The following is a 10,224-nucleotide window of genomic DNA, read 5'->3' as shown; positions in this document are numbered from 1 at the left end:
TGTAGTTAAAAGCTGTAACGGTAATAAGCTAAACATTTACCCTGTCTTGTTTTATTTATTTTTATTGTAATTGGCACAAGGCTGTCATCATCTCATCTCATTAGCAAACACTGTTTTGACTGTCAACGATGCTAAAGCTAACATTTAGCTATTCTGTACTGCGTAACATTGTTATGTTAGACTCGTGTTGCTGCATGTGAGCGGAGTTGTTCAGCTCTAAAGCTCATTAAAACTCATTTGAGGACAACCATGCTAGACAACAGACTAAGCCATTTAAGGAAGGAAGGAACTGTCAAAACAGATTGGGTCTCTTGAATGGTAATACTAGAGTAACCAACACTCAGGAGCTTATATATATAAGAATGTTTTTGTAATATATTCATGTTCAATTTGGGACAACCAACCATTGCTTTCTGTAGGGCTTTGATTTTATAAATACTGCATTTGGCATTACAGACACCCAAGGCTTTTATTTTGTATTACATGCAGGTGCACTCTGGGTAACCTACAGCAGTAAGAAACTCTCATGCAGTGTTTGGAGTAGGCTATGCCGATCTTAACAGTATTCCTGACCTGTCTGGTTGTGTGTGTCCCATTATACAGACGAGAAATAAATACTCAAGTGCTCCATCCATAACTGGGTTAATATGCAGGACAGAAACAAAGCAGTCACACCCACATATAGAAAGAAAGCCATGTGACTTATCTGGAATATATATAAACGACAAAATCATCTTCATGTAACTTTCTCCTAAACAGAATATACAAACAGAATGAAAGTGAAAACTGTAAATAAATTAATACATTTTGCAGTGGGTAACCATTATTTTATTTTCAACCGTAACATATTCAGTACAAAGCAAAGGCTGTAATGTGACACCCCTTAAAAACAGAACATTTGACCATTTCAAGAAAAGAATAACATGTCAACTGTGGACATAGAAATTACAGGCACATGATTATTTGGAATAAAAACTGATATAATAGCTCCCTTTTCATGATTATTATGATATAAGAAAAATACCCATAATATTAGGTTCACTTTTTAGGTTGTTCATTAATTGCATCGTTAATGATTTGACCTCATGTCTGCATGTTGAAGTGTCTTTGAGCAAAACACAGAACGTACTGTAGGTGTGTAAGTGAATGTGAAGCGCTGTGTACTGATCTCAGCTTAAAGCGCTATATAAGTGCAGTATGTTAACTATTTTCCTACAAATATTAAAAACACCATATTAATAACAGTATATCATATAATTTCATTAAATTACAGACACCAGAAGAGACAGATACTCCCATGACTTGATCACAATTGATGATCACAATTCTTTGTGATAATCAGATAGTTGCATTTCTGTGATGCTCATTTTGTGCGTTGAATGTCTGAGCCCACTTCTCCAGCTCTGCCTTCAGTTTACTTGCTCCAGGTCGCTCCTCTGACTTCTCACGCAGCATTAACTTAATGATTTGGTTCTGCAAAAACAACAAAAACAACTGAGATCTTTGTACCAACAATAACAAATGCCATATTACAATATTGCACATCTGCAATTGGGAAAACAAGACTGATATCTTGTCAAAACACTGTCATCTGTTCTGCTTTATTTTTGACATTATTCATGACAGCAGCAGTCCTGTTTTGACTCCTCAACGTTTGAGGCTTTAGAGGTGGACAACTGTTGTAACAAACCCCTGTATGTCAGCCTCCCTGCTACTCTGCTGGTGACCTTCATGACTAACTGGCATCCTGTTGGAAATACTGCTTCATGTTGCATGTAAATCAGTTAGGATAATAAGCATATTGTAATCACCTCCTGGGGAAAAGTCTGTAAAAAGTCTTTGGGGAGCATCTGACGTCTGGCATTCCTGAAAATCTGGTATTCATGAAGTGATAAAAGGATGAAAGAACAAGTTAGTTAGCCTGAAATATACTAATATTTCAAATTATGCTCTGTTGAGTGTTACAAATAAATACAAGAAAAACTAAACAAGACAGATTAAAAGATGAACAATAGAGCCCTTTTCTGTTAGTAAACATGTTGACGTATATTGTGGACAGAGCGTTAAAGGGACTGTTTGTAAGAATCAGAAATGCTTGTTAACAGTGACACCTGTGGCCGTTGAATCAACGGAAGTCAACATCGGGCTCGTGCTTGTACTCACTCTAAATAGACATGAAACGGTTGCTAATAGTTTAGTCTTCTGCTAACTACAGCCAATGGCTCACTGCTAGACTATTAGCAACATTTTCTTTCCATCTCTGAAACGCTTTGCCGATATTGTAGCTCGCTAGAGCCTCGAATCACAGTTTGTCATCTCAAATGTATGTGATATCGATTTTGGCACCCAACAACACACCAAGATGACATTTTTGATGTGTGACTTTAGCCCACTACTCTGAGGCTTCGTGTTTGCCTCCAGTCTTTCCTTTGTTTTGCCTCCAACTAACACCATGACGTGATCATGACGTCGGCTGTAAAAGGGTCTATAGATTTCCATCTTATCTGCTATCTACAGTACATTACTTTTGCGACATACCATACTGACAAGAAATCAACTACTGGTGTATAATTAACTGGTTTGTATATAATAATAATTGTATATAATAAGACATAGGCCTACATAACTATGGCAACTTTAATACTAACACGCAATGTTATGTTCTGTTTATGAACGACTCACCTCTGCTCTCTCGTGGCCACTAGAGACTTTCCAAAGGAGTTCCAAGTAGATCAACCCCAGAGCAAATATGTCCACTTTCCGGTCATAGGTCTTCTCCCTCTTTTGTGATAGAATAAAAACACAGTATTGACAAAAGGCACGTCAGCAGCCTAATGTTATCATTTCATTAATCATCAAGAAAGATGAACTAGTTCTGCTCAGTAAGTAAATGAACCTTCAGCTTATCGCTCAGTTTTTACTGCTTAAATTTGCTATTGGATAGGAAGCCCAGGCTACCGATTAGAAGAACATATTTCTTCACACAAAAGTTATTGATTGCTCACTTGTTCAGGAGCCATGTAAGATGGGGTTCCTCTGTTCTCGGTTCTCTCCACCAAAGCATCGTCATCATCATCTCTGGTGACCAGACCAAAGTCCCCAATCTTCACTTCTCCATCCAGTCCAAACAGGATGTTTTCAGGCTTACCATTGAAAAGCAAAAACAGAAATTGAAACAGATAAACATCTAGCTGCTCACGCGATGGGCAGTAACTCATGAACTTAGAGCTTGAAATGGATTTAAAAAAAGCAGCATTAAATGTAAACAGCGTGTGGTTTTCATTGGGAAGGACTGTTTTGTTCAATTTGATGAGATAAATGATCAAATAATAGGCTTATGTTCATTTTGTTCAGGTGTGTTTTAACTCAATTTCACTAATATATGGGCCACACTGGGAAATGAGAATCACATCTATTTAATTGAAAAAATAAAAATAAAATGTCTGATTATATTGTTGCATGTCCCATATGGCCTTCTCACATACAATTTAGTCCACACAAAGCCCCAAAAATGTTAACAAAAACAGTTATGCATTTAGCCTAGCATTCAGCATTTAGTCATGAAAAATAAAGCATTATTAACACATTTTTAAATGTAAGCTACCATACAGCCAGCTCACAACAAACTGTTTCACAGGATTGAATATGACAACTCATTGGTTGTGTGGGGTATTTAATAAAAAAAATAAGAGTAGAAGATCTTTGATCATCTTCTGGCATGCAATTGGCTGCACATAAAACCCTAAAAATTCAGCCTTCTGCATCAGTTTTCCTTTTTTGTGCCAATCAGTGTTAGCTAGCTTGCAGACAGTGGAGGCAGGCCTGTGTGTTTGGTGTTCGGGGTACGCGTTGCTGTGCAGACCACGACTAGGCGGCCCAAAATTTATGGAGAACCTAAACTGATATGGGGGCTGGATCACAATTTGCAAGGGGCCGGATTTGGCGTGCTGGTGTTGAGTTTGACTCGTGATCTAGTTGATTGTTTCTACGTACAAAAAAAATTAAAAATTCATATGTGACAACACTTTTAAAAAAAATTCTAGCTGCATTTTCTGCTGTTTGATAGAGATTCTTCACTGTACACCTTTTCCTTATTGGTGTGGCATTTGTTCATTTTATTATTATTCGGTTAAATCTAATGTAAATGCCGTCTATTTACAGGTAATAACACAGTATGTTCTAGGGTTTCAAAACCTGATGGTCTAAATACTCTTGAAAGCTTCTTCAATCCTACCAGGAATAATATTCTGGTGGAGAATTATTAAAAAATGACCAGACTTTTAACATTATGAGTCTGAAAATAATCAGTAGACATTATACTCCATGCATTTATGGCATAAACATTTACAAGGCAGAAACATATTTGTTAAGCAAATTTGTATGGGTTTAACTTCCTCTTCCTGCCCGAGAGGAAGACCTTGTCAATGAAAGCCACTTGCCTGACCCTGTCTGCTGTCTCTACATCTGTACTGTGCTGTAATAGCGGAGGATTAAATAATAGAGAAGATGTACTGAACTCTATGCTGCACTAACAGCAGCACATTTCCACAACCTCTTGGGGCTTGTTAGGGCAGGATCTAGCCGAATAAGGTCTAGTCTATGGTGCAGCTACTCTGAACACCAGAACAATATACTGGTTCTAAGTACTCCGCTCTCTGACGGACTTCACTACTGGTCTGCACCAGGATCTGTCTCAGGGTGCTGGCGGGGCCTTGTCTGGGTAAACCGGAGGATGTATTAAATGCTCATGGTAGCGTCTAAATCAGCTTAGCCTCAGCCACACACTGCAGAGTCTGGTCTCACCTTAAGGTCCCTGTGGATGTGCTTCTTGGAGTGAATATACTCAACTCCACTAACAATTTGTCGAGCAATGCTTAGACTTTCTTCTCTTCTCTTAGAGTCTTGCAGAGACTGAGCGTTCTTCTCATCAATCCACACTTTCAGTGTTTTGGTGTCGCATAACTCCATCTGAATATAGAGGTACTTTGCTGATGAATTATCTTTAGATCTAGAAAGGGGAGAAGAGAAAAAGGATTTAATTACTCTCCTTTAAAGTGGTAATAGACAAATGTTTTGCTTTAACAAAGTAAATGTTGATTGGTACCGTAGGTCTATCGTATTCACAAGAATGGTACGGATGTATGTACGGTACGGACAACCCAAAAACATCATGCCTAAAACGTTAAGACTTATGGTAAGTGCATGGGACTTACTGGGAAGAGCCGTAACTGCCAGTTGAACCGTCAGTTGATTCATTACTTTTGTATTCTGAATCTTCCATCCAGAATGTGTAGTATCTGACGATGTTACAGTGGAGGAGGTCTGATAGTGTCCCCACCTCTCGAAGAGCTTTCCTGAGCCAAAGGAAAACGAGAGAATGAATCAGTAAACAAAGTACTTGCACAAATAGTGCATATGCTACACTGCAAACTGGAACCTTACAACTCCGTACTTACTCTGCACAGTAGACAATCTTTACAGCATAATGCTTGTTCAGCAGTTTATATCTTGCCTTGTAAACACGACCAAAGCCTCCACTGCCAAGCCTCTTTATGGAATCAAATTCTGAAGTAAACCTGTTGAGATTAACAATGTTGTTTAGGCAAAATGGTAGAAAAAAACATAGAGATGTCTTCTGGATTGTACAGTATTGTTCAGTATAAAACTCAAATGCTACAATGCAAATGAATGTTGTTTTTTTTCCAAACCTTGACCGGACGGATGTCTCATTCTGAATGTTTCCCATGTTCTGGTCTTTGGCAGCATGCTTAGAGGATGAAAGAATAAAGTAGATTCAAAATTTTGAACCCTGCTCCGATTATTAAGCTGTACACTCTTTAAGAACTACGACATACTCCCTCCAAATTCACAGCTCTCTATTTTCCTTGACTTATAATACTACTATTATTATGTTAGCCATTATTATGGCTGCTCTAACCTGTTAACATGGGCGCTAAAATAAAAAAAAAATTCCACAATTATGAGAGAACAGACCTGAGCTTTGGAAGGGTTTGATGGATCGGTGAATATTGTTGAGCCACTTGTGTCCGTTAGCATGCTCTGTGATGATGATTCACGGGACTCCCTATAGGGGAATAGAATGAGAGATATGAGTACAGCTTTCTCAGTATTTAACACCATGTTCTGCTCTCCTACTAATAACAATAAGTGCCTTACAGGGTAGTTGATGGCGGTGGTCCACCACCCTCGGACACTGTTGATCTGACGGACACCTTAAATGCACAGAGAAGGTGTTTGGCATTATGTTAGACATCATCACAGAAAAAAAGGTTATTGCTTGGAAAATTTTTTTTTAAATGTGCAATCCAAATGAAAAAATAAAATGTCTTTCTTGAATGTTTTACGGAAAGGGCTTTCAAAATAAAAGCCCGTAGATTGTGGTGAATATCGACTGTGCGCAGTACATTTAGAGGCCGACTAAAAGCATCAGGAAAAATCTGCGATTAAACTTCTACTTCTCTACTAAACTACCCTAAGCTGCCAGTTTATTAGGTGCACCGAACTATAGATGTTGTATCAGACTGCATTCATTTTAGTTAGGTGCACATAATAAACTGGCAACTGAGTGTATATTTGATGATTTAAAGAAGTACAAAATATGAACTACCTTGCTGTCCCAGTCTGTCTGTTCTTGGAGATCAGACCAGGCCAGCCGAGCTGCATTTTGTTTGGCTTCCTTGATACTCTTACCCTCACCCACAGGGTAGTCCTTCTTGTCGATTATTAATTTGTAGAAAAATCTGTGTTGTGTTTTGAAAAGGAGGAAATTAATTAGACCATTTTAAAACTGAAAATCAATCAAGAGTTTGCATAAGAGTGTTTGTAGTGTCTATTCAGGTTCATACTTACTGAGGGTTATGAGATGGACCGCATCTCCTCTCTTCAACGAATGTATGGCAGCGGTTTGTTTTCTGACAGTAGTGGTTAACAAGTCCGATGAAGTTTGTCTCTGGAAAGCTCTCCTTAAAGTTGACACTGAGGCGTCTTGTCTCATCACTGTAATAAACAAGTAACACTCATGAAGACATGAAAATTAAACAATGCACTGACATTGTGATTTACTCACCAGATATCAGACACATTTTGATTTTGTTCCTCCTGTTGTTGAGCAGCGGCAGTCTTGCAAATAAAAGAGTACAATTTTGAGATGGTTCACACAGTATGTGACAATACGTTTCTAGGACTTTCATTAAGCCAGGAGAAACTAGTGTGTATTATTACTACTTACCTCTGTAGTTTTACTGCTACATATCTCTTGATATACAAGCTTGGCTGCCTCCTCCTTAGCTTCCTTCTTTGTTTTCCCAGTTGCAGCTTGATACACCTTACCATTCAGGACCACTCTGATGGTAAATCTGAGAATGAATTATAAAACTTGTTAAAGTGGCAAGATGATGTAAGAATGGGGTGTGGTGGAGGTTGCATTACAAAGACATGAATCTGCACACTTGATTAACATCCACACAGGTGAGGTTGTTCCAGTGTGCCTAGAAGCACAAGGCAAAGCCTTGTGCAAAGCACACTGGTCTATAATCCTGCGGGCTTATTGGTGTGAATGCTGGAAGCATTCACAACATATGTTCTTCTACAAAATGTATTTTTATTATTTTTCCGTACCCCTTTTTTGCAACCCTACTGCTTCCACATTTTTCAACATACAAAGTCCATTCAAACATCAAAACGTGCAGCTCAATTAGGAATTGCGGGGTATTACTTTTCACATTCATAACTTTCATATTTTAAGAATTATTAACCATAATTCATCAAAATTGTTTTGCATTGAAATGGATGGAAGAGATGTTCAGAATTTTTACATTTTCAAGCATTTTAAAGTCTTCACCTCTCATTCATACTTTCACCTAGAAACTCCATTCAAACTGTAAAATGTTCCACAACTTCTGTAGATTCTGGCTATTATTCAACTTTTAATTTCCCATTTGTACTTTTTTAAATATTTAACCTTGTTCGGAGCTTGGTAAAAGTGCCTTTCTCAGACGTTTACATTAGTGTGTATTGCGCTCCTTAGAGTGCGGCCATCAGAGTTAGAGGGTGGAGCAGCTTTAAAATCTCATTGAAAAAATATTTTAAACTCGCTCCCATTTCCACAATTGTCACTTTTCATATATAAATTCTTCACAGAAATGTTGGAAATCTTGTGCTGGTCGCAGTCATGTAGCTATGGAATCAGTCGGACTTACACATTTTGAGATAAATGCTTGGAAGCGAGAGCAACTCCAGGCTGAGCTCCCTTTGGGCCCATATTAATTTTGTCACATTTTTTTGGAAGAGATTAAAAGTTGCTGGTTTTAGAAACTGCTGCCGAGGCCACATTTGTGACACAACACACACAAATTTCACACCATATCTTCATCTGGAAGTCCTTCCTGCTCTCCTAAAGAATGACTTGTTCGGTAGGTGTTTCTCTCTTTGAGTCCATGTAAAGCTCTGTCTGCCTGGAGCACACAGCCCGCTTCATGCTCGCGTGACGGCAGCGTCGCGTGTTGTTTTTTATTTCGGCGTCCATGTTAACAGGTTAGAGTGGACACACTGCCCGCATCAGACGCGCGTCTCATGCGGGCAGTGTGTCCACTCTAACCTGTTAACATGGACGCCGAAATAAAAAACAACACGCGACGCTGCCGTCACGCGAGCATGAAGCGGGCTGTGTGCTCCAGGCTTGAAGCGGGCAGTGTGCCCCATGCTTAACTGGAGATAAATTAGCAGTGACATCAAATAAGTTAAGATCAAAGGTTTCTCTCACACACACACACACACACACACACACACACACACACACACACACACACACACACACACACACACACACACACACACACACACACACACACACACACACACACACACACACACACACACACACACACACACACACCCCTCTTGATGAGGTCAGGGTTAGTCCGTTAGCTGACACATGGGAATTAGCTTGTGGGCTCCAGTTATGCTAGTAGCTTCGTCCACATGGAGTGACACAGCACTATTTATCAGCAGAGCTGTGAATGACTTTACTCACAACCACTGTATCTTGGAGTAGTTGTAACTTCTCTTTCCTTGAGGTTCCAAATCCTTCCACAAATGTCCATTAGTCCAAGTGGAGCAAAAACAAACATCTTTATTCCACAGTTTTGTAGTATCTTCTTACAGGAGTATTCAAAGCTAAGTTCTCCTAATTAGTAAACTGTACTTAGGTAAGAAAACCGTGTGGCTCGGTCCTTAACTTGAGCCTCAACTGAACAAACCACTGTTTTTACTTCAATGAGCACAAGAAGCCTATTTCTCTTAAAGCGACGGTGACCTACTTACCGGTCCAACAGAAAGCTTATATAGTGTTGCCTTTACAAAGTAACACACAAAGACATTATATCAAGATGAATTAAATCAAATGATCATTAAATTACTTTTAACATATTAATTACTATGAATTAACTTATTCAATGAAATCACTTATTTATCTCACCTACATAAAATACAGATTGTGCTTATTTATTGAACTAAAACATGTATACTAAACTTGGCTCCCACAAATATTGAGGTTCATCAACACCCCTGCATTTATTACAGCCTCTTTTTAAATGGTGTTACACTCATACCATGCCATATTCCTCAACATCTTCCTATTGCTTTTTTTCCCACAGGGGTTTTCAATATATGGAGAAAACAATATAATAATAATAATACATATATATATATGATATCTGATCTTTATTTTGAAGGTATACACCAATTGTATTAAGAGGTTTAAATGTGGTAACAGCTGGCAAAACAAATAATATGGGAACATACTATCCCCCCCTTAAGTAAGATGTCTTATTAAAGTCACAGCTCTCTTCAAATCCTACATTCATGACTTTGCAGGTCGTAAAACCCACCAGAGAATTGCTGCAACTCACGTTCTCAGGTGATCAGGGCCAACAAATCCAACGTCCTCATACTTCAGATCCAACCTCTCTCTGTGAGCATAGTCGTTCAGTCTAGATGCAGCCATTATACATCACGCAGCAGTCTGAATGTCTCCTCAGATTAAGTTTTCATGTCATCTTCCACGCCTTCTTCGTCCGACTGGTGCTCAGTCTCATATGCAGCCTTCACCAACACTATGTTTGGTTTTCTCAGTAAACGTCACCCAACATGGCGCCTTCAAGTGATGTCGGAAATATCAGAACTGGGCTGCGTTCGAATAGTCAA

The 10,224-nt window shown here is 38.8% G+C and overlaps 1 protein-coding gene across 3 annotated transcripts in view; it reads right to left on the bottom strand.

The window, feature by feature from the left end:
* Positions 1 to 805: 805 nt before the first annotated feature.
* LOC141774175 (interferon-induced, double-stranded RNA-activated protein kinase-like) overlaps positions 806 to 10,224 on the bottom strand; it is a 57,344-nt gene continuing 47,925 nt past the window's right edge. For 2 of the 3 annotated variants that reach the window (XM_074646580.1, XM_074646581.1), the window contains exons 12-19: positions 5,709 to 5,767; positions 5,457 to 5,576; positions 5,214 to 5,354; positions 4,804 to 5,008; positions 3,006 to 3,143; positions 2,683 to 2,781; positions 1,812 to 1,874; positions 806 to 1,473 (exon numbers count right to left, since the gene is read on the bottom strand). In XM_074646580.1, the coding sequence (XP_074502681.1) occupies positions 1,339 to 1,473; positions 1,812 to 1,874; positions 2,683 to 2,781; positions 3,006 to 3,143; positions 4,804 to 5,008; positions 5,214 to 5,354; positions 5,457 to 5,576; positions 5,709 to 5,767 (960 nt within the window). In that variant the 3' untranslated portion in view covers positions 806 to 1,338. Of the gene's footprint in view, positions 1,474 to 1,811; positions 1,875 to 2,682; positions 2,782 to 3,005; positions 3,144 to 4,803; positions 5,009 to 5,213; positions 5,355 to 5,456; positions 5,577 to 5,708; positions 5,768 to 5,994; positions 6,086 to 6,177; positions 6,234 to 6,628; positions 6,762 to 6,870; positions 7,018 to 7,087; positions 7,141 to 7,249; positions 7,377 to 9,929; positions 10,179 to 10,224 lie in introns of those variants that run through there. The other variant, XM_074646582.1, reaches the window with a different exon arrangement.

The sequence above is a fragment of the Sebastes fasciatus genome, chromosome 9 (genome assembly GCF_043250625.1).
Source record: "Sebastes fasciatus isolate fSebFas1 chromosome 9, fSebFas1.pri, whole genome shotgun sequence".
In the NCBI taxonomy this organism is placed as follows: domain Eukaryota; kingdom Metazoa; phylum Chordata; class Actinopteri; order Perciformes; family Sebastidae; genus Sebastes; species Sebastes fasciatus.
The sequence above is the reverse complement of the archived record's forward strand: the minus strand, read 5'-3'. Positions and strand labels throughout refer to the sequence as shown.